At 40.0% G+C, this 25,027-nt stretch overlaps 1 protein-coding gene across 16 annotated transcripts in view; it reads left to right on the plus strand.

The window, feature by feature from the left end:
• Window positions 1-25,027, plus strand: part of Ercc8 (ERCC excision repair 8, CSA ubiquitin ligase complex subunit) — a 37,250-nt gene that overhangs the window by 3,709 nt on the left and 8,514 nt on the right. The window contains exons 2-12 of one of the 16 annotated variants that reach the window (XR_015662480.1): window positions 975-1,070; window positions 6,433-6,534; window positions 8,244-8,367; window positions 11,509-11,590; window positions 12,808-12,876; window positions 14,308-14,374; window positions 16,289-16,389; window positions 17,278-17,402; window positions 21,080-21,158; window positions 22,009-22,206; window positions 23,553-23,620. Coding sequence is in view for 4 of the 16 variants with exons in the window: in XM_087621671.1 (XP_087477797.1) it covers window positions 975-1,070; window positions 6,433-6,534; window positions 8,244-8,367; window positions 11,509-11,590; window positions 12,808-12,876; window positions 14,308-14,374; window positions 16,289-16,389; window positions 17,278-17,402; window positions 22,009-22,206; window positions 23,553-23,620 (1,032 nt within the window). In the remaining 12 variants the exon portion in view is untranslated. 16 annotated transcript variants of the gene reach the window in all.

Raw genomic sequence — 25,027 nt, forward strand, 5'->3', positions numbered from 1 at the left:
AATCTATGCCTGTTCCAGGAGAGTGAGTCCTGGAGTTTGTAAACTGTTATTATTGCTTTGTTTTTTTGAGATAGGGTTTTCTGTGTAATCCCGGTTGTTCTGGAATTCTCTCTGCTGAGCAGGTTGGCCTCAAAATCAGATCCACCTGCCTCTGCCTCCCAAGTGCTGGGCTAAAGGTGTGTGCTACCGTGTCTTGACCTTGAACAGTTGTGAGGAGTCCTTCCTGACTTCCATCTTTGCTCTGATTTTCCAACATGTGGAACTCATCTTGGTCCTCAGCCAGCAAATTTGGCCTCTGGTTACTACTATTCATCACATTTCCATGTTTGGGCCTGAAGCAGACTTCAGAAGACTAAAAATAGGTTTAAAAAACAGTCAAGGCACTAATGAGAAAAAGAAATTAATTCACTTCATTTAAACTGCAGCATTGACTATAGTTTTCATTTCTAGTCTTAAAGAAACATCAAAGAGAATCTTTAAATTGTACAATTCAAACTTTTATCCACTAGGTGTCATCAGTCGGGTTTATTGGAATTTAACTTTCCTTTTTAAGCCCTTACAAGCTTTCAATCAGCAGTTCTTAACCTGTGGGTCTCTACCCTTTCACAGGTGTTACGTATATCCTACATGTCAGATATTTATGTTATGAATCATAACAAGCAAAATTTCAGTTTTGAAGCAGCAGTAAAAATAATTTTATGGTTGGGGTCCCTAGAACATGAGGGACTGTGTTAAAGGATCACAGCATTAGGAAGGCTTAAATGGAATTTAAAGTAGCGTTTTCAGTGAAATCTTTGCGTGTGGTTGTTAACTTGTTTTGAGGTTTACATTTACAAATCTGAACACCTTCAAATGAAGTAAGAAACTAAAGACTTGCAGTATTTGTGATAATCTGTGTTATCTTGGGGAAATAGGGAATTTGTTTGTATTAAACTTTTTTCTTATTATAAGTTTTCTCTTTTTAATTTGTGAAGGGTCCTGGGCCTGGAGTTAAACAAAGACAGGGATGTTGAAAGAGTCCACTGCAGCGGAGTCAACACTCTGGACATTGAACCTGTCGAAGGACGATAGTAAGTTACAGCGCCACTTCTCTCTCTAAGTGAGGTGCAGAAGAATCTTGCCTTTCCAGATCTATTAGTAGAAAGCTCTTAAAAATATTTTTTAAAATTGTAAATTGTAGTGTTTGTTGAAAAAGCATTTATTCATTTGAAAATAGGAACAGAAAATCAAATACACAAAATGTCATCAGATCAATATTCTAAATGTGGCATAAGAATATTCATGTTAAATCAATAAACCAGGAATTTATTTTGATGCAGAAGGCTTTTAAGTGCTGGGATGCGTTTAGGTGCTCTTCTGAAATATAGCTGTTCCTCTCAAGGACTAATGGGAAGTGGAGTATAAAAGGTAGAATTGGGTTTGGCCAACGAGGTTTGAAGCAGGTTCACTGAGTTTCTTACTCATCAGCTCTGTGACCTTGTGCAATTTACCTAACCTATCAAGCTTTCAATTTGTCTTAGCTGTTCTATCGGAATGATCATGCTTAACTTACTTGTCATAAGAACTTGAGAAAATCTTTATTGAAAACATGCTTGTTTGACGCCATTGCCTACACTAGCTGAATGTGTTCCCCTGCTCACAGCTTCCTGTCACGTCACACGCATTGGCACACCACAATATTCACACGGGAAGATCTTGGTCTGGAGGGTGGGTGCAACTCTGTGGCAAAAGTATGATTTGCATGCACAAGATCTGGGTTCAGTCTGGAGCAGAATGTGAGAACACAAGGGTATTAGAATGTGGGCTCAGTACCCTTCTCCAGAGCTGAGGGTGTTGTTCACTAATAGACCCTCACCTCACAGGAACAAGACCCTGGATTCAAGCCCCTGGACTAGAAGAAAATAAAAGGAGATCAAACCTTGTGTTGTCTATAATTAGATCATGCATTAAAATAACCTACAGGAAGTAGTTTCTCTTGTTGTGGTCTAGTTAGCAATTGCTCTGGTTTTTGTTCCTTAGTAAACTGTTGTTTACATTAAAATAAGCCAGGTGGGTGTGGCAGACTTGCACTCAGGTTTCCCCTTTTTCCATAATAATAGGAGCCAAAACAGGTCTCAATTTAGCACGTGGCTGCATTTAAAAGATGGCACAATAATTCTTTTCTTTTCCCTAGCTTTCCAAGGCTTAACATAATATTTCCTGTTCAGAGGCAGGTGAAGGGCACTCATTGATAAAACACATGCAAACCCAAGGAACAAGGGAGAGCTGGTCTATTTTGGTCATTGGTGCCAGTGGGGAAAGTATAGTAGCGTGTACGGGCTGGGAATTGACATAGTGCTATGAACCATGTGAGGGACAGTCAACAAGAACCGGTGGGTTACAGTTTATGTATGTGTGAAATATGTTTGAGGAGTGTAGGATAAAGACGTTTTTATGCGCATCTGATTAAAGTCTGAGCCACTTAGCACAGTAGCTAATACTTGGTAAAAGCTTGTATTTCATTTTTGCTAAAGCATACTGTTTAGTAGCAAGAAGAAATAAAGGTGAACATATATGTCAAATTGAAAACCAAGTATTTTCTTTTCCTTAAGAAAAAACAGTGTCTGCATAAGTTGTTCGGAATTATGTTAGTATTTTTCATCCACCATGAATACAAAGCAGAAGCACTAAAACCATAGTCAAATCAGAACACAAAGATGGTAGACCAGACTCAATTCCAAGATAGGTGTTATTTTAGGAAAACTATCCATAAACTGAATTTTTAACAGGTTCAGTTACATAGAATATATTTGCATGCCCCTGTGAAGATTAAAATGTTTATATCTTCTAAATTCTTTTAATTCATCTTTTGTAAGTTTTCTTTTCTATATAAAAATAGCACCCTACCTTTTTAATATGGCCATGATTAGCAGAATAGTAACCTCATAGTTAAATAATATTAGTGTCAGGGACCAATTACAAATTCATTTAATTTCAATGATTAAATTTTCATCCAGTAAATAAACTCAAAAGAAAACTTTTGGCAACTATTTTAATAAAAAACATTTTACATTATTGTAAACACTAATTAAATTCAATTTAAAAAACAACTCTAGAAGTAATCATCTGTTTTACATTGGTAATACATTTGCAGTACTGGTAGAGAAACAGAAACCCAGCAGGTGTAAGCATGTAGTTCCATTGGTAAAGTGGTGACAAACACCTGTCATCTCAGCTCTCAGGAGATGACAGCAAGAGGCTGGGCCCTGGCAGGTCACCAGGTCATGAAGTGTCTTTACCAATCCCTAATGTGAGTAGGGGACAAACCTTGATGACTGCAGATCTGGGTGCTGTCAGCATGTGCACGCAGAAGAAGGAGAGTGAGCAAAACATAGAGCCTCTGATCTGACTGCTCCCCAAGAGCCAAGTGATTCCAGCAGTGAGTCCGTGCGACAGGTGTCTTCACAGCCTTTGTGAGCCTTCGGGAGCTCAGCCTGGCCCTGCAGTGGCTTCTAGGAACTGATAGACCAGAGCCGTATGAAGAAGGGAGCCCCACACTGAGAAGTAGATTCCAGCTTAAGCAGTGTGGGGCAGTACACACAAAGGGAAGCCATGAACAGAATCAGAAAGTCTCTTATTAAAAACTGTTAGGGTTTAGGTTTCTTATCAGAAGGAAAGAAAATACAACTTAGAAGGAATATTTTTCTGAAGATAAAAGTTTGTTATTCTAAATCCAGACTCCATTCTGAAAGAATAGAGAAAACATGCAAAAGTAGGATATAAGATGTAAGAAATAAGAGACAGTGGCATCATGCCAGAGAAGTCATCCGTAAACTGACAAAAAGTCTGTTTATCGTACACATACATCTGTGTGTATGTGTGTGAGCTCATATTGTCATGCTTGTGTGGCACACCTTTTACCTGCTGACTGTCCAGCCTTCCCCTTAATAATTTTAGAAGATAGAATCTATGGAAGAATAATGTAAATTCAAATTTAAGAATCTCAGAAATGAGGTTATTAAACCCAAGAAAAAAATTAGAAATAAAAAAAAATTCAGAAATTAATGAAAGCATGAATAACACAAGCAAATCAGTATAGGGTGTAATTCCTTAGAAACAAAAGGCAAAAAGCATCGAGAACTTAAAGATCAGAAAGAAAGGGAAGGGCAGCACTGGGCTGTAGCTCAGTGGTACAGTGCCTGCCTCTCGTATGTGAGGCCACAGGTTCAGTCCCAGGACTAACCCTCTGAAAGGAAAAGAAGACCAGGAAGTGAAGGCAGAAAGGCAGAGAGTAAAGTCCAGGAGGACCCATATTACACACAACAGGAGCCCACAGAGAATGCCAACACGAGCAAGCAGAATAAACAGGAAATGTAATTCAGTAAGCCTTGTTACTGAAGTAAGGTCTGCAACATGGTGTGTAAGGGAGCGGATCACACTGCCACCAGAATTTGACTTAGGGATTTTTGCCCAAAGGGAGAATTTTTTTTAATCTAAAACACTCTGAGAATTAAGTCTTTTACATCTGCTCAGACTGATCTTCAAAGCCGAATGGGCAGACATTGTCAGCATACAGGAATTCTTAGAGCTCTGCACTCATTAACCCTTCATTGGTATTCACTGAATTGAAGTCAGATAGCCACAAGAACCAGAGGGGACAGAAATCTAAGTGTTGATGGTGACCAATAATTCTAGGAAACAGCAATATTTCATGAAGTTGTATAACTTTGTGGATCGAGGTATTGGCTTGGCTGCTGATAACATCACAATAAAGAAATTATACGTAAAGATTAAAAGTCTAAGGCTGAAATTGCAGAGCAAATGGCCTGCTTTTGCCAAGGATAAATCACAAGAAACAACAGGTCAAGGGAACTAAAAAGCACAAAGGTGAGTTGAAGGTCTGTATCCATCTAAGACGATCCAGAGCAAAGCTCTTGTATTTATGACAGACTTCTGGGCAGTGAATTGTGCAGTATTCAGAAAAAAAGAAGTCGGTGATTACTATAAAAATTGCATTAGTGAGGAACAGAAGGGGAGGAAAGGGAGTTGTGGTTGGGAGAGGTCCTGTTGTACAGACGTCCTGAAGAGCCTGCCGATGAGGTGCACCGGTTTTTAATTGGGCACCTGTATTTTGTGTAATACTGGAATAAAATTCAGAATCTCTTAAACTTTTGCAGTTAAGTTTGATCCCAAGGAGATTTTTTATCTTGTAAAACATGTGAAGGGATGATACTCCAAGTGAGGGTAGGACTGCAGAAGCCATGACAGTATTGAAGGTAAAATAGGATGTAGTCCAACCTGTGGGAAAATTAAAACCCTCCCTTTTGTAGACTTTGTTCTGAATTTGCTTCATGCTTCACCACCTGTTGCTTTTTCTAAACTGAAAATATTATGGCTGATGGGCAAGTTAGTTACATGTTACAGCTTCAAATTTGAAGATTATTTTGGGTAATGTTAGGAAAATAATAAAATCATAATTGGAGAACAAACAGCCTGCAACAAGCTAAGAGCAGTCCTGGGCAGACTCGGGGTCCTGTGTAATGTACGTGATGGACTAAGAGTACAAGTATATGATTGCATGACTCAAAGCTTTTGAGTCAAATCATTTCCAGGCTCTTCCAATGTAATGGACTGGTTCTAAGGACAGGTGTGCCCCTTTGGTGTCCTTTGCTCCTAAGTCAGATGGAGTACACAACCCCCAGGCCTCTCATCTCTCCCCTCTCCCTCCCAGGCTTCACAATAGAGTATGACTCTCATGCACCTTGCTGGCTGCCTTCTCTTCCTCCTTCAGGCACCAGTTTAAATATTATTATCAAGGATACCATCCTTGAAACTTCAAGCTAAAATAAAGGTACCTTATTGCCATGATGACCCCAGTTGCAACTTACACTTTAAGATCTAACACACAGTCTTTCCTGCCAGACTGAAACCTTCCAGTGGTCGGGGAGCATGCCAAGTGCACAGCTCCTTACCCGAGTGTCATTTGCATTGTCCGTACTGGGGACAAATGATACAGAGGGACGGGAGCCAGCCTCCATTTACTGTCAAATCAGCGTCATCATTTAGGTGAAATGCCCTCCCTCACTTCCTCATTACTATTTTTGCAAATGTCCAAAGGTGATATAACTTGCCCAGGAACCCATAGCTACTGTTGCTAATAGACCAATTCAGTTTTCATTTGGCAGATTTAAGAAGACATTTAAAGTGATACTGTAATCTTTTACATTCTTTCTGCCATCTTGTCCTACCATCTTTTTGCAATCATAGAGGTAAACCTGAAATGATCAAAAGTTGAGTTTTTCTGTAACTGTATTTTTGTAAATGTTTATTGAAGTCTGTTAGAATTAACTGAACTTGCTGTCTTAACACTTCTGGCATATAGGCATGCAGTTATGAAGGCATCATCAGTAGGTGGACTTCCCACAGTGGTTAATGTGACTTTTCTGTTGTCAGCATGTTGTCAGGTGGTTCCGATGGTGTGATTGTACTCTATGACCTTGAGAACGCCAGCAGACAGCCCTATTACACATGTAAAGCAGTGTGTTCCGTTGGCAGGTGTGTATTTGAAAGTGTAACTCATGAATATGTAAGCAGTTTGTATCGTTTGCATCAAATGGAAACAGTGAAAGTAGCAGTCATATGCATGGTGTAAACAGAATTTCAGTTGACATGGATATCTCTTGATGGTTTCTTGAAAACAATCAAAATTCAATATATTTTTGTCATGTGACTTCCTCCAAACAGTTTTGTGTCAGCTTTCAAATGAATTTTTAAAAAGGCTTTTGTGTCATTTTGTTCTGTGCCTACAGAGCATATCTTAGTAGCTATGATATTAATACCACTTAGTATAAGGCTTATGTATGAATCTTTCAGCTAATTATAAATGCAGACTAAGTTTTCAACTGGTGTTAATGGGGAAAAGATTAAAAACAGGGTGCATAAATATGCAGGCAGTCCTCTCACAACATACGCACATGCCCCTCTTTCTTGTCTGTCTGCTAACTCAGTTTAGCTCAGTTTAAGCCCAGGCAATGATGGCCTACTCAGTGCCTTTAAACCAGTCCTTGGGGGGCAGAGGCAGGCACATATCCAAGTTTGAGGCCAGCTTGTTCTACAAACTGAGTTCCAGGATAGCCAGGGCTACATAGAAAAACCCTGGTTTTGGGGGAGATATATATATATATATATGTGTGTGTGTGTGTGTGTGTGTGTGTGTGTGTGTGTGTGTGTGTGTGAAACATATAAAATATGTATATATATGTGTCAAACATATAAAATATGTATATATTTCATTATTTAATAAACTTAATGCTAAATTTTAATCTCAGATATCAGAATTTAAAATTATTAAATTAAAGCTAGGTGTAGTGGCACAAACTTTTAATCCCAGCACTAGGAAGCAGAGGTATGCAGATCTCTGAGTTCAAGGTCAGCACTTTAGAATTTAATTTCCTTTTCGATTAGGGTTGAAAGTGTGTACATGGCTCAAGCCTCTTAAAAAGCAGGTCCCATACTGTGTTGCAACTCTGGGAGGCCCTAGGCTACTGTTATTAATCTTGGTTGCCCACAGTTAATTAGATGATAAGGCATTACTGCTGAAGACACGGTACAGCTGGACTCTGAGAAATCAAGCTGGAACTGACCTGCAAGTGTCTTCCCAGCTAGCTAGCTTTCACAGTGTAGGAAGGTGCTGTGTAGGCCACTAGGAGAGAAAACTCATTAGTGGTACTGCCCAGATAAGGAAGCTGCATGCTACAATACCAGCCTGTCAGACAAGGTGGCAATCAGTGGCAAGATGAGATCTGAGGTATGTTTCACAAAAAGGCACTTTGGCAGTCTACTGTAAAGCTCTTCTTCACACACACACACACACACACACACTCTCTCTCTCTCTCTCTCTCTCTTACACACACACACACACATATACCCACACTCTCACAAACACACACTCTCTTTCTTACACACACACACACACACACACACACACACACACACACACACACACACAGAATACAATATAATGCAGGAGTAAGCATACCCCACGTGGTGAGCCTCAGGAGAAGGCAAGCCTCCACATCTCACAGTGGGAACTGATCTGGAGATGCCTAGACATCCTTCTCCCTACGTGAGCAGGTAGGACTAGGATGTGTGATGTTAACATCAAAATCCCTATTTTCCTCCCCGAGCCTGCTTCTTTTTCATAATCATACATTTGAAACTCACCCCAGATTTGAAGTCTCTAAGTCTTGGTTGCTGTTTTGTAGAAGCCATCCTGATGTCCACAAATACAGCGTGGAGACGGTTCAGTGGTATCCTCATGACACTGGCATGTTCACATCCAGCTCATTTGATAAAACTCTGAAAGTATGGGATACAAACACATTGCAGGTAAGAACATTAACAACCCTTCCAGGTTGCTTTGTAGGATAATGGAAAACTGAGTCTTCAACTGTATTAGATGGGCTTTTGCTAAGATGTTCTGAGTGTTAGATATAAGTGCAGGAGAGTTAAGGAGAGTTATACCCTGGTTAACTAACTGCTGCTGACTAGCTCTCCGACAGTGGACAGATGGCCAAAGAACCATGCATCTCTGTGCCCTCATCTGTAAGAGACAGCAAGATTGCACCTCCTAGAATGGTGCCATCTATCCTAGGTGGCTTATTTACCAACAGACATAAAATATCTAGCACATAATCAGCACAGAAAACCTTAGCAAATACCTTTATTATTTGAACACTCTGAGCTAAGGAATAGAATTAGACTTTTCCCCTCTTGATCTAAAAACTTGCAGGAAAATAAAGTTTTTAGAGTTTAATAAAAAAAAAAATATATATATATATAGCAAAGATAAGAATTATAAGATAATTAGTGAAATTTTTCAGTACCTCTCTTTTCTCTCAGCTTTCTATCTTCGTACTTGTAAAACCTCTCTATAGAAATATGACATCTCTTCTGAGTTGGTGTTTTCTGTGTTCTTGTGTTCTGTGCCAGCCAGGGTTTTGTAGCAAGACCCTGTCTCACAAAAACAAAGCCAACAAAGCATACGTGGTAAAGAATAAGTGCGTGTTTTGAACTTCCTGTTTGATCACAGTGGGGTATTTTGAGGTCCAACCAATCTCCCATTGGCAAAACCAGCAAAGTTCTTTTCAAGGGGTTTGAAAAGCTGCTAAGAAATCTAGACTCCTATAGGATGATTCTCAGAGACAGAAAGATCTAGGAAAGTAACTTCAGCTTTATAAACATTGCACTTGTCGTTTTTTATGTACAGCAAAGACTGAGAAGGCAGGAGTTGGATAGTTTTTGAGAGACAGAGTAGCAGTTGGCCATGTTTATATGCCTATAAATTCTAGCATTTGGGAGGGTAAGGAGGCAGGAGAGTCATGCGATTGAAGCCAGCCTGTCCTATATTGTGAGTTCAAGGCCGCTGCAGTTAGAGAGCCAAACCCTATTTCAGAGTCGCAGTAACACACACACACACACACACACACACACACACACACACACACACACAAGAATGGTTCTCAGTTCTGGAATGGGAATTAGATAGTTTATTATGATCAAAGGGATTGCAAGAAATGTATCTGGAGATAATCTAGGAACTGATGTATTTGAATCTGATTTGGGAGTGAATCTACACAGAAAGTAGAGGTTTGTGAGTCAGTAACATTCAGCTGCAGAGAGGAAGCTTATGTAGAACAAAATGCTAAGAAGGACCAGGGTTGTAGCACAGAAGAAGTGGCAACAAATCCTTGGAAGTAACGGACAGGAAAAGACTATTTCAGGGACAGTGGGGTGAACATCTGTGTTGGTCAGCTAGCTGGTCAGTAACAAGGCCATCAGGGATAGTGTAAGAGTGTGTGAATAAGGATACTGAAACAAAGCTAAGATTACACTGAGTTAAGAAATGGAAGTAGTTCCTGGAGAGATGGCTCAGTGGTTAAGAACACTGGCTGTTGTTCCAGAGGACCTGGGTTCAATTCCCAGCACCCACATGGTGTCTCACTCAAGCCTGTAAGTCTAGTTCCAGGGGATCTGGCACCCTCACACAGATATGAAGGCAGGCAAAACACCAGTGCACATAAAATTAAATCAAATAATCTGAAAAAGAAGCATCGGTGATTAAAGATTGCTAAATTTGGTATGAAGAAGAGGAAAGAAAGTTGAGAGGTGATATTTCTTTATTTTGTCTTGGGGATAGATACTAAGATGAAGAAGATTTAGCCTTCAGTGCTGCTGGGAATGAACTAGAAAGGACAGTAGTCAGAGATAACCCACTGGTGGCCTGTAGGCGGAAGCTGGCCACAGTGCTGAGGGGATCTAGACACAAGCAGAGAGATGAGCTTGTGAACTGGGCATGGACTGTCTTTCCTGCATGGAAATGAAGAACAGAATGTTCAAACAAAAATGACTGGCTGCGTAAGAGATTGGGAGAGCTCAGATTCAGGAGCTTTTATTTTCTCTTTGAACTAAAAGATCTGATCACCTGTTGTGATTGAGGAAGGATGTTTGTGAACAGTGGAGAGAGCTGGAGATGCTGCAGGATACTGCAGACAACTAGTTAGTGAGATCTGCACTGTGGGCTGGCCGTCCATACGGAGGCCTCCCTGCAGTGAGTGCCCTTCTAGTAAGGCCGTCTGCTAACTGCAGGGTTTCACTGAGTAAACCAGAGACTGACCAAGAGTAAGCTGTGGGCAAGTCTGACTCAGGATATCTTGTAAATAAAGTGATACTAAGAATATAGGCATGAGGCTAGAGAGATGGCTTAGCAGTTAAAAGAGTCCTGAGTTCAAATCCCAGCAGCCACATGGTGACTCACAACCCTCTGTAATGAAATCTGATATCTGATACCTTCTTCTGGTGTGTCTGAAGACAGTGAGAATGTACTTATATATAATAAATAAATAAATAAATCTTTTAAAAAATGCAGTCATCTTCATTAGGTGCTAGTGGCTGCTTTGACACTACGATAGCAGAGATGTCTGACTCTCTTTGCTCATTAAAACTGCAGGAAAAGCTTGCCGGCCCTTTTGTACATCAGTGTGGCGGTAGATTCAAAGAGGAGGCTTTGGGGTAGAGGTCTGACAAATAGGATAGCAACAAACAGAGAGGGGTGTTGGTTGTGTTGGACTTTATAGTCCAAGCCGGAGAGGAAAAGTAGACAGGAGGGATGCTAGGGGCTTGTTCCAGATCCTACGGTAGTTGGTTGGTGAAGAAAGCCAAAAGGAGATACTGTGGTTACAGATAGCTGTCATTTATGATTTCGGGGGCTGTGATTGGCATCATGGGATGGAAAGAGGCCATGTGGCTGTGAGAGGCAGAGCTAGCTAGCTCATTGATGTCGATGCCAGCCTGCTTGAGAGGAATGGTGAGCCAGAGGCTTGTCTTTCCTTAACTTCTGGGACCTGCCATGGTTTAGTTGATAAATTGCTAATAGTCAATTAAGAGCATGTTTAAGTTGTAGGAAGAATTCTTGCTTTGGTTTTACTTTTTTTTTTTTTTTTTTTTTATTAAACATTTCTTGGTTAACAGGCTGCAGATGTGTTTAATTTTGAGGAAACAGTTTACAGTCATCACATGTCCCCAGCAGCCACCAAGCACTGTCTGGTAGCAGGTGAGTACACATCCTTTGCCTTTTAGCATATGGAAAACTCGCCCATTTTAGAGTTAGTTGTGTTAACCCAGAAAAACTTTAACCCAGGAAAAGAGTACTTTAACACTATGTCCTAGTGCAGGTGGGTCCAGCACGTGCGAAGGGCTAGGATTCACAGACCGGGAGTATGGTTCTCTCCCGTTCTTTTCTCCTTTGCTTCGCTTCTTTTGGAGAGCCCATGTCTGTTCTCTGAGGAGTCCTTTTAAGTCACTAATCTTTCCGGTATTTTCATATGGACAAAATATGGCAACTTGAACAAACTATGGTTCCTCAGTGGGTAGGGCTGTTTGCTGCTAAGCTTGATACCTAGAATTTGATCCTTGGACAGACTGACTGCAGCAGGTTGTCCTCTGACCTCCGCACATGTCCTATTTCTCTTTCTCTCTCTCTCTCTCTCTCTCTCCCTCTCTCTCTCTCTCTCTCTCTCACACACACACACACACACACACACACGCACAATCACTACATAAATGTATTTTTTATCTGATAATTTTTCCTGTTTAACACAATAAGAGGAAAACTTTCTCTTTAACACTGTTATGGAAAGTGAACAGTATTTATATGACTCTCGCAATAACAACAAAACATTTATGTATAAAGAAGAAAGGCTGTTAACCTAGTAATTAGGTATCTGGTCCCAGGACTCCATTATTCCCGGGTCCTGCATGAGCCATCTGGTCTCAGTTTGCATTCCACAGCTGCTTCATCTATAAGAGCAAGATCTGTTCAGCCTGGATCAGTTGCTGTGACGCTGACCTAGCAATTGGAGGGATAGCAACAGTGTGAACTTGAGCGATTTCATGTGATAACATGGCAGAGAACGATACATCCCCCTGGAATGCTGATGGAGGCTCCCTTGTGATATTCACTGTAGTTACTTCTCGGTGTCTCTGTACAGCCCTACAACCTATATAGACTGTGCTGTTGTAAGATCACTAGGCAATGGAGCACACAGTTCTCCTATAAGCAGAGTGCACACACAGGTCCATTTCTCAGTCATAATCAACGCAGACAGACAGACGGTTTAGATGTTTGTAAATGCATTATGGCTTGCCTTTTCTATTTCTGTGTAGGGAAACTGAAAATGCTGGGATTCTTAGTGGCAATTTGCTGGGATTTTTTTTATAATGTATGATAAATATTATATAAAATCTTTTCTTTTTTTTTTTCTTTAACAGTTGGAACTAGAGGACCCAAGGTACAACTTTGTGACTTAAAGTCTGGATCCTGTTCTCACATTCTACAGGGTATTTTTGTTAAATATGGAACAACTATTACTTTGAGTAAACTGTTGAGTAAGAAGAAAGATTATTAACAATGCATTCTTTGTAAATGTCATGACTGATGCATTCTGTGCTAGTTGTTAAGTCAACAGAGAAATAAAGGTCCTTCTGTGCATTATTCTTGTAAAACTAAGCTGTTGAGACATTTCTATGAACAATGACTACAAGGGGAACTCAAAAGCTATGGGAAATAGAAAATCCAACTCAGAGCCTTGGGCTGTTTCTAAATGAAAATCATTAAACGAGTAAAGAAAATGAGACATGAAAAATGTCTTGTGACTACTGTTTGATAATGTGGCTAATGAGGAAGCTTTGTTCTTAATACTTAAATATCTTTTCCTCCTCAGTACAAATATTTTAGGAAAAAAGTGATAAAGCAAAACTCTGGGAAAAGTACACTAATATAAATACAATAATTTTTATCCATATTATTTCATCTAATTCTAAACAATGAAATGTTGGGATGTAACTCAGAAATGCACATTTTAATCCATCTCTGAGAAACATAAATTTATCAGAACAACTTGATGGGATAAGTAATCTTTTTAAAAGGTTTATGTAATAATTTCATGTATATGAGTGTTTCCCTACATGTATGTATGTGCACCACAAGCATGCCTGGTGGCCTCAGAGGTCAGAGAGGGTGTCAGAGAGGCTTCCCTGGGACTGGAGTTACAGCTTTGAACTGCCTTGTGGTTGCTAGGAATCAAACCCCAATCTTCTGCAAGAACAGCAAGGCTCTTAACCATTGACCAATTCTGCAGCCCAGTGGGTAGCATTTTTGGTATCATCATCAATAATTTCAATTGATTGAAAAGTTAGGCAGATGCAGTGTCTGATTTGAATAGTTCATTAGGTAAAACTATTCTATGAAATTGTCATCTCAGTGTTTTAGAAACAACTGTTAACATGCTATTTTCAGTCAAGAGCTTTTTCTTTTTTCTGTTAAAATGTTATAAGAAACTGTAAAATATTCTTATTTCTTTAAAATACTTAATTTTTATTGCCATGTATTTCTGTTATAGAGATAGACACCTCAGTGATGTGGACTGATTGATACAAATAAGTAATTGTGTTTTTTCCAACATAGAAGTCAGTCCTTTTACAGTAAAAGTCCTGGGTTAAAACCTTCCAGGAGGGGTTGGGGATTTAGTTCAGTGGTAGAGCGCTTGCCTAGAAAGCGCAAGTCCCTGGGTTCGGTCCTCAGCTCTGGGGGGGTGGGGGGGTGGCTTCCAGGAAACCTGGCACCGGTCTTTAAATGAAGACACTGCATGTTTAAGATGTGATCTTATTCATTCACTACTATTTATGCTTGTTGGCTTCTGAGTCAGGCAAAATTATTGCTTTCTTATTCTTCTTTTTTTTTTTTAATATTTCATTCACTTGTATTTGCAGGTCACAGACAGGAAATATTGGCAGTTTCCTGGTCACCACGCTATGACTATATCTTGGCAACAGCAAGGTAAAGTACAATTTATTTGGTTTTATATTAATATTAGTAATTAGAAGTAATTTGAGAATTGCATTTTCATAAGATACAAATTTTGTCATATATAGTTAGTACCAGAAAATGAAACATTAAGCAGTAAATTTCAGTTCATATCAGCAAAGAAAACATCCTTTGCATCTTTTGTATGTGTGCAGGTGCACATGTATGAGTGTTTAAGCCAGGGGTTGACACTGGGGTTGTCATCCTCCACTGGATTTATTAAGCTCTTGACTGAGCTTTGAACTCATCAGTTCAGGTAGCCGGCTGGCTTGCTTTCCTCTTCCCAGCTCTGGGATTACAGAAGCGCACTGCTGCACTTGGCTTTGCAGGGAACCTACGCTCAAGTCCGCATGCTCATGCTGCAGGCTTTATCTGTGAACTGTCTGCCTACCCAGGGCCCTCCTTTGCATGAATATCCGTCTTGAGGACATTCACCATTCAGAACCCAGAGAAAGCAACAGAATCCACACTGCTAGTAATACAATTGTGATCTTTCCTATATGGAAGTATAACACGACACACTTAGGAGTGGTTTCTTTAACCCAGAAGTTTTGCTCTGATATAAAGTACCTATTTATCTATTGATTTAATTTGTTAGTATTTGGTGGCTACCACCTATTCCAAGTATTGTACTAGAGACACAGGTTGATAGTAACTTCAGAAAGAGACAGACTAAAGAAGGAAAGATCACTGCCTACAGAACATTCTGAAATGCCTTAGTAGCAGCAGACCTTCAGTAGCTAGTACAGGAAGAGAGCAGGACTACTTGTCCTTGGTGAGGTTGGACAGTGTGAGGGTGGGTATGGATTAGAAGTGAGGTTGTAAAGGCTGTGGGAGAATGGCTAGTTACAGTACAGAGGACTGCTGGGCAGCGGGCTCAGTTCAAGAAACAGACTACAGCCGTACCCAGCCACAGAAATCTAAACATCACATGGCACAGACAGAGAGTTTTTGGTGTATAAAGAACAAGTACCTCAACGTTGGAAGCTGTGGAAATCCTGCTAAAAGGAAAGAAAAATCATATACACAAAAAACTGTCGCAAGGATCAGTGACCTGAGGAGGTAAAAGTGTGTGATTACTGAGGTACAGTGACAACTGGACTGTAGCTGTCAGAAGACAAATAGGTCAGGCAAGATGGCAGCGAGCCTGCCAGGGCGGAGAGAACCAGCTCACTAAGTTGTCCTCTGATATTTTTCCTTGCATTCTTGTACACACAAGCACACACATGCACCCAAACATACATGTGCACATGTAAATAAATGTAACATAGATTTTAAAGACTATTATTATAATCTTTATGAAGACAGGATAGATGAGTGGGTCTGACTGGGAGCACATGTTATTACCAGATGAGTTTTTTGAGGAGAAATTGACTCATGTTCTGTCTGTTCCTTTGTTGTTTCACTTGAAAGAAGATAAGGTGTCTAGCTTCTAGAAGATATTAGATGTAGTTTTTAGCAAAGACTAATTTGACCACAAAAAGCAAATTTCTTTATGAATCTTATTTTCAAACTTCTGTAAAAAACAAGAAACCCCAAATTAATGATAAATAAATGTTTAAACAATGAGATTCCCTAACTACTTGATTATCTAGATGACAATTGAAAAATAACAGAAAGTGTGTTATAATTAGTGTGATAGGACCCTGGAGAAAGCAGAATTTTGTCCTTAAAATCTGATAAGAAAGATTACCTCTCTTTGCTTCTATCTCACTAGTTTATGTACTGGTGACCGGCGAGTACTGAGTATTTGTTAGAATAATACAGTACAATTGAAGGAATGTATTTGGGCTGACAGAGTGAAACCTCTGTGCTCAAGTTGGCAAAGTAAAGGTGGAGTTATTATCCTAGCTACGTATGTTAATATGCGTCTTCTTTTTACCTTAGCGCTGACAGTAGAGTAAAATTATGGGATGTGAGAAGAGCATCAGGATGTTTGCTTACTCTTGACCAGCATAACGGGAAAAAGTCACAAGCTGTTGAATCAGGTAATGAGGACCATATTAATATAGAAATACAGAAGTTCTTATGGTGGGTTTTCTTTTCATTAAAATCAAATAAAATATATATATATATATGTATATATATATATAGACAAATTAAAAACTGATTTTTGTAAATGGCATTCACCATGAATCAGTTTGTGAATCAAACTAAATTATGGTTTTCTTTCTCCCAAGATAAAAATAACTGTGGAGACTGCTTTTGCCTCCAAAGTTGCAAACATAAAACTTGTGTAACTTGGTTTGCAAATATTTTTCCTTTAAAGCCAGCTATACAAATTCTATTTTACATAGAAAACTACAATAGATTAAAGAAGTATCAATGTTTTGTGCCTTCATGTCACCATAAAAAGTGCACGTCGCATCAGTGGAAGTTAGTGCAGACCATGTGACACTGCAGCTCGGCTGTTTCTCAGGGTTTCATTCCTGGAGAGCAGCATGCACTCGTGGGCTAGAAATGTGTCAGGATACAACAGGAAGCTCCCTCTGCTTTCCAAGTGATGGGATTCCAGGCAGACATGGCCATTACAGATCTTTAATACTTTGTCAAATGATTTCTAGTTTGGGGGGACTATATATAAGGGTCGAAAGGTGTTTAAAGTTTTGGTAGTGAATTAATTGAATTTAATAGCACCATTTACTTACTAAAAAAAAAAAAAGTATACTTAGCAAGTTTCTTTGCCTGTCCTTTTCCTCTGTATTCATGGTTCTTTTAATGTCACCTATTATGTTCACTTAATCTAAAGGTTGGTTCACATAATCCAAAGTATGGTCAAGTTATAGTTTAAGTAATTCACTAGATATTCTTTAATGTGTTTAGATATATGCTCAATACAGAAAAACATAAACCAAATATGTGTGTTTTCACTGCAGCAAACACTGCTCACAATGGGAAAGTTAACGGCTTATGTTTTACAAGTGACGGGCTTCACCTGCTCACGGTTGGCACAGACAACCGAATGAGGCTCTGGAATAGCTCCAGCGGGGACAACACACTGGTAAGAGACTTCAAAGGGCCTTTCAGTGAGTGGGTTTGTGATGTATGCTTGGTACTTTTCTATGGATGTGGCTTCATCTTTCACCTTTGCATCACGGCTGTTAACATATTTTAGAAAGATGCTTTAGAGGTAAACAGCTAATTCTCAAGTCAAGGCAAGCCACCCACCCCACACAGCATGCCTGCGTACCCCACTCTTACCTACGCCTCTGGTGAAGTGGCTTCTTATTAAAAGATTGAAAACAGATGAAGTTACCAACAGTCAAATCTTACATTTAAAATTAATCACATTCTTTTTTTAACTCATTTGTTCTAGCTGATAATTTTCTTTAAAATTCTTGAGAGAGTCACTCTGATTACTTATATAAATACTAGTATTTTTATGCTGTATGTCTGGCTTGTGGTAGTGACCTCAGACCCAGAGGTTTGTGCCTGCCAGGCCAGCCTCCCATACAGTCAATGTGGAGTGGTTTTCTGTCTGTCTCAGGGCAAATCCTTGGGCATTGGCTTCATATTTTAGGTTTTTCCCTTTCTTGGGTTATACCATGTCCCTACTCAGCCTTCTTCTTCTCTTTCCGTACCTTTTTTTTTTTTCTTTTCTTTTCTTTTTTTTTTCAGAGGTGGGGACCAAACCCAAGGCCTTGCGCTTGCTAGGCAAGCGCTCTACCGCTGAGCTAAATCCCCAACCCCCCATACCTTCTTTAATAAGTATATATTCAGCATTTACTTATTTGCCTAGCAATAATTATACAGCAATAGACAAAGCATAGGAAAAACCTGTTTGATCTTGGGAAGGTTCTATTCTAGGAAGGAGTATATATATATATATATACTACCTAGTGAGTTCAGAGCCAGCCTGAGCTACCTAGCAAGACCCTATCTCAGTAAAAACTCAGAAAAAGAAAAGATACTAGGAAGTTAGAGTATCTAGGTTTCATAGGCTAGTCATGAAAGGCTTAATTGAGAAGTCGACATTTGATGTAGAAGAAGAGTTGTCCAATCAGCTACTTAAGAGTTAATCTAGGGAGGAAAGGGACTGATATGGTAGCATCATGGATACTCTAGGAGCAACTGGGAGTTCTTGTGTTGAAATCCATAAACAGTAACAGGAAGTATGTAACAGGAAGTCCAGGATGCCTGAGCAGCTGAGTCTTGGAGGCCTGTGTGAGGCCTAGGATGGGGGACAGCTAGTAAAGGTCTTTCAGTAGAGAAGTGACAGATTACACTGTGTCCAAGCTTACTGTGATAAATACAGACGGTACTGAACATATGTCCATGGGTAAAATGGTTTTATTCTAGCTTTGCCTCTTTAAAGACTGTGCTTTAGGGGTTTGCTAGTAAGTCCATATATGGACTAGAGTTTAGAATGGATCATGGGATTTTCAATAGGCATTCTCATGTTGTTATTCTTAGAAAGAGAACACTGCTAACTGAGGACTCTCCTACAAAGATATCTGTAGGGACATAGACATTGGTCCCGGAAAAGGACTGAAGAGAAACCCTGCCTTCACGTTTGTGAAGGACTTGTCAAATCAGAAACCAAATTCTACTCTTGTCATTTAGTAACGTTTAGGTATTGGGTGATGATTTACTTAATGCTCTGTTCAGTTTTACCACCATAAAAATTCATACTGTGCTACCAAATAGAGGGCAAGTAGAAGTGATAATTGTATGTTTTTGCCTTATGTAAATAAGTATAAGCACACATTTCCAATATATCTTAATTATAAATTATATACAAATATCTAGTCTACATATTAAGCTTTATAAAGCTTAATTTTTTACCTTTTAGATAACAGTACATAGAAATAGAATTTTTTAAAAATTTTTTCCTCACACAAGCTTGAAAGGGTCCCTAATAGTTCATGATGCAATCTCCCCATGGTTTGTAGACTGAAATTTGGAGACCAGGCCTCCAAAGTTTGCTTCAAGTTTGGAGCAAATTCCTGCAGGTAAAGTACCACAAGGAGAGATGTTTAGCAACAGCAACAGCAGCAGCAGAAGAATTCAAAGTAGGTATTGGTATGGTCTATTCAGTTATTAGCCTTATCAGTCGTATGTGACTGATATCACAGAACTGAGCCTCTGTTCTTTCCAAGGATCTGCAGTGGGGAGCAGTGGCTCAGTCCCAAAAGTCAGGCAGGTGAAAAAGAGAGACTCTTCCTTCTTCCAGTATCCTTATGTAGATCTCGAGCAGAAGGTGTCCCAGGTTAAAGGTGTGCACCTAGATCTGGGATTTGCTTCATCACAAATGACCTTGAACTCAGAGATCTCCTTGCCTTAGTCTCCTGGGATTCATAACCACTATTCCTCAAGATCTCCATACCAAGATCCAGGTCAGAAACTTGTATCTCCCAGCCTCAAGATCAGGATCAAAGGTGAGCCTTCAAGTTCTGGATTGTAGTTCATTCCAGATATACTCAAGTTGACAACCAGGAATAGCCACTACATATGGTCCTCACTTCTTACGAGGCACAAAAATATTAGGTAACAGAATGTCTCAGTGGTTTAGTTAGCAGAGTTTAGATATGATGTTTGAGGTATTTAAGTCTGACTTTCACTAGCCAAGATACACTGATTGAGTTAGTTAGCCTTTCACTTCTTTCTGCCCTCTCTGGGATGATGTTCCCTAAGTCTTCCAGGGTTAATGCAGGTGTCCCATATGGGGCTGAGCACACACAGTCCCTTATTCTCAGCACTTTGATGAGTTTGTGCATTACCTACTACTCACTGCAAAAAAAGCAAGGTTGAGAGCAGCACAAATCTCTGGGTATGAACAAATATTTAGATACGTGGTAGGTCCTCTCAAGGAGGTATGATTTCCAAAGCTATGTGCTTTCGACTGGGGCCTCCAATCCACCCAGGAAACAGTTGATGACCCTTAGATGGTTTGTGCCACTCCTGCACTAGTGGGCACATTCATGGCAGGTTGATACTGTTACGTTCAGGGATCATCAGTGACTTTAGGGTTCATTAATGGCCTTTCTTCCTAGCAGCCTGCATAGTACCTTCCAACACTGAAAGCTCAATAGCACAGATGACGTTCTGGGTCAGGTCTAACTTGGTTTCTCTATGTACTGCATCTAGGGCAAATGGCATCTTCAGCAGTAGGGCTGTACCATTATGGTGGGCAAGCAAGAGCAATGGCTATACCCTTGTAGTTTTAAGGGCCTCTGGGCTCTCCCCAACCAATAGCCTGTAGAGAACCAACCCATGTCTGGCAAGATTTTACTTAGCTGTGTTTTCTGTGGGAGGCACTATCCATGCATGGTATCTTTGTTCAAACTCCTTTAATAAAAGGTCTCCGTAAGGATTTTCCATACAGCCTTTGTTTTCTTTAACCCAACTCCCTCCTCTCCTGTTCCTTTCCCATTCTCATTTTAACCACCACTAATCCCCTCCTACCTTCATATCATGTGTGTTCTGTTCTCCCCTCAGCCCTAAGGCTCCCCCCCACTTATGGACCCTTGCTATTGCTAGCTTCCGGAGCCACGTCTGCCCATAGTTAACTGGAACATACTGGCTCATCTGTGGGAATGGAAGAGTGCTCTTCCTAACACGTGGAATCTATGAGTCTGCTTGTAACTGGCTACCATTTCCCAGGTGCTGTTATGTGCATGATTTCCCTTGTATTTTTATAGTAACACTATGGTAAATGGTGCCATTTCTATTTGGCAGATGAGAAGGATGGGATTTAGAAGTTAATACAGACTCAGATTGAATGGACTGCACCCCTGCTGCCACAGGGTGGCAGAAGGTACTAGCTCAATTATAAGTTAACACTTCAGTTGGTCTGCCATTGTGCCACACTGTGTCCTCTGGGCATAGTACTCTCTGCTGATTGTTTCCTTAAAGTAAATTCCCAGGAGCAGCCACTACATTGAGAAGTAAGAATATCTTTATTCAGTGAGTTAGTTCAGATAGAAGTGAAGGTTGTAGGGCTGTGTTGAGACTGGTCACCCTCACACTTAGATGGCTGTGATGGTCAGATTACAGTATGGGTTGTATCATAGCATATTCTTAAGAACAGAGCAGGACTGGAGAGATGGCTCAGATGTTGAAGGCTAGGCTCACAACCAAAAATGTAAGAACAGGGCAGCCCACCCGAAAAGACACCTTCCTTCCTAGTTTGTTTTATATTAAGCCATTATCCCTTCTTGAAGAAATAACCAAATTATGACACCAATAACATGCTCTACTCTTTACCAGTGTTGAAGGTTTCTTACAATTTTAGTCAAACCAAAGTCAGGCAGTGCAGTAAGGTTAAAGGTCTCATGTGGCGTACATGAGGTCCTATAAAGAAGTTAAGAAAGAGAAGAGAAGAGGGGAGGGGAGAGGAGAGGAATTGAGTTCTAAAGAGTTTGACAGCGGGAAATGATTCGTTTGTCTTTGTTGCATCATATGTCCCTTGTGGGTTTATTCACAGTTTCTGTTTCTTCAAATATAAACTGTACATTTGTATCATTGGCCCTAGTTTTATTAAGATATATTTCTTTACATTTAAAGGCCCTTTCTATAGAATGCTATAATAAATGAAATGTTTGTTTCATCTTTGTTGCCATTTTAACTGAGGTCTTAGCGGTGAGTAACGTGATTTAATCCTGCAGGTAAACTACGGGAAAGTGTGTAACAGCAGCAGGAAAGGGCTGAAGTTCACTGTCTCCCATGGCTGCAGCTCAGAGTTTGTGTTTGTTCCCTACGACAGCACCATTGCCATGTATGCAGTCTACTCAGGAGAGCGGCTCGCCATGCTTAAGGGACATTACAAAAGTGTCGACTGCTGTGTGTTTCAGCCTAATTTCCAGGTAAGGCTGATACTTAGGGGCGTTTACAATGCTTAGATGGCAGGCTTACAGGACTGGCAGATTATAAAACAGGAAGTTGTGTGTCTGTCCTCACGTTTTACACTTTGAATCAGTCTGAAGTATGGTACCATCAATCCACCTTTGAGCTAGTACTTATTTAATGAGGACAGCCTAAATCTCAGACGAAGTGTAAATAAATCAGTATAGTACTGTGTAAGTGATTGGGACTAAATTGTTTTCCCTTTGAATATGAACTCCATTTAACCTTTGAAAATCTAACGAAATCTTTTAGGTTAGATTTTTAGGTTATTTGTTTATTTAGAAATGTAATATACCTTGTGTAACTATATCAAAATCTGAAAATAATTATTTTCTGCCAGATGCAAATATAAGTATGCTTTTATAGTGGCTAGGTACTGAAATGATTAGTAAAAGACTACCTTTTAATTAGCAACTCACATAGTTTCATTTATTTGTGCATGGGAAGTCACATACCATGATGTGTGTCTGGAGGACCACTTACAGGAATCAGTTCTCTTCCTCCATCTTCAGGGCCCTGGGATCAAACTCCAGTTATCTGGCATAGCAGCAAGTGGCTGTACCCACTGAGTCACCTCAGCAGCCCCCACAATCTCTTAAATATACTTACATTAGTTCCTTTTCTTGCTAATGTGACCAAAATGCATGACTAGACACAACTTACTGAGGGAAGGGTTTATTTGGGCTTCTGCTTAGGAAGTACACAGTTTGTGAGGGGAAAGAAGGGAGCTGGGGCAACAGGGCTATCTGACCTGTTTCTGCATCCAGTCAGGAAGCTTAGGAAAACCGTCACTGATTGATCCCTGATATGTTTGCTTCTTTCTTCTGCCTTCCGCCTAGAACACCAGCCTACTGGATGATACCACCCACATCCATGCTGGGGCTCCCTCAGCAAATGAACCTTTCTGGAAACACCGTCATACACCCAACCGACGTGTTGTTTCTGTATGATTCTAAATCTAGCCAGGTTTGCAATGAAGATTGTCATAGAACTTAGGAGTTTTGTTGAACATCCTTGCTTTTCTCCTTCATATTAACTCTGGATCAGGCTTTTGGTTTTGGTATATGTACGTGGTATATATTCACATGTACATGTGTACATACCTATGTGTATGGATGGAAGCCAGAGTTGATCATCAGTGTTCTGCTCTATCACTCTTTGCCCTGGTTCATTGGGACAGGATGTGTCACTAAACCCGAAGCTGAACTGGCCATCATCTACCCCTGTCAGTCTTCTGTCTCATCCGGATTAGCGCCTGCCTATTTACCATTGTGTCACCACACCTAGCTGTTTTCCATGATTCTAGGGCTTTGAACTCAATTCTTCATGCTTCCAGAATAGCCTGGTTATCTATTTTCCTGGCCTCAGCCTGGGGTATGTCTGTGTGTGTTTGGGTTGTTTTGTTGTGTTAAAATGTATGATAAATGGTGTATTCTGATGGCTGGTAAATATTTACTCTGCCAGTTCCCACTGATGACTTTTTCTTAGAACTCTTTAGCAACTTGACAGTAGCTCTGCACAGCATCTTCAGGGGGGCTCCCAAGGACCCCACTCCAACTCTGAAGCCAGTGTCTTTCCCGAGTACTTAGTATATAGTAGTTAATATACACTACTATATGTTGTAGTTGAAATAATTTTTTTTCTGAGTAAAGAATTCTAAAGTACCAGAGATATAATTCGGCTAGCCTCAAACCTATAAGTTGATGTTAATAGTGCATGGTCATCTAAAGGATCAAAGAAAACAGTCCTCTGAGATAACCACAGTTTAAAATAAGGTAATAAGATACTCTGACTAGAAAGTACAACTTTCTTCTATGCAGGAGCTTCTTAGCAGAGGGCTAGGAGTCAGTTAATATTACACCAAAGGTGAGCTAGAAAGATGACTCAGCAGTTAAAACCATTTGCTGCTCTTACAGAGACCTGGGTTCATTTCCTAGCACTCACATGGCATCTCATAATCGGCTGGAACTCTGGTTTCAGGGAATCTGACACCCTCTTCTGGCCTCCTCAGGTACCATGTACACACATGGTTTACATACATGTATACAGGCCAGACATTCATACATGCACACATACATATGTATAAAATAAATAAATAGATAGATAAATAAATAAATAAATAAATAAATAAATAAATAAATAGGCAAACAAACATTACATTGTTTGTGGTAACACAAACACCGGTAATCCTAGCATTCTGGATTGTTGTCATGAATTCAAAGTTAGCCTGGGCTATATTGCAAGTTTGAAGCTAGCTTGGGCTATAGTATGAAACTTTATCTCAATAAACAAACAAACAAAAATAAAAAACAAACAAACAAAAGCCAAACCTATTCTGAGACAGATTGCTCTCAGTTTCTGAGCAGCCAGACATCTGGTTCGGGCTGTCACGGGTGAAATGCCTGTGTTATGGTGTTTTCTTCTACTTTGTTTTTTTTTTTTTTTGAAACAAGTTCTCATATAAACCGGGCTGGTCCCAGACTTGCTATGTAGACAAGAATAATCTCATACTTCTGATCCTCCTGCCTCCACTTCCCAAGCTCTGGGATTACGGTCAGATGCCACCACTCCCAGCCAAATGTCAAGTGTTTATCTGCTTCAGACCCAGACTTAGCCACTGGACACATCAGAAACACTGTGTGTTTATTTTACTGCGTGATCAGAATGCTTTCAGTTTTGCTGGGGAATTGTTCAGTGGAGAGCAAACAGTATGTCCATAAAGACATTGACACAACTGTGCGTCAGCCCACGGGTCCTTCTAGTCAATGAATGTCTGAGCAG

The sequence above is a fragment of the Rattus norvegicus genome, chromosome 2, assembly GCF_021556685.1.
Source record: "Rattus norvegicus strain SHRSP/BbbUtx chromosome 2, alternate assembly SHRSP_T2T, whole genome shotgun sequence".
In the NCBI taxonomy this organism is placed as follows: Eukaryota; Metazoa; Chordata; class Mammalia; order Rodentia; family Muridae; genus Rattus; species Rattus norvegicus.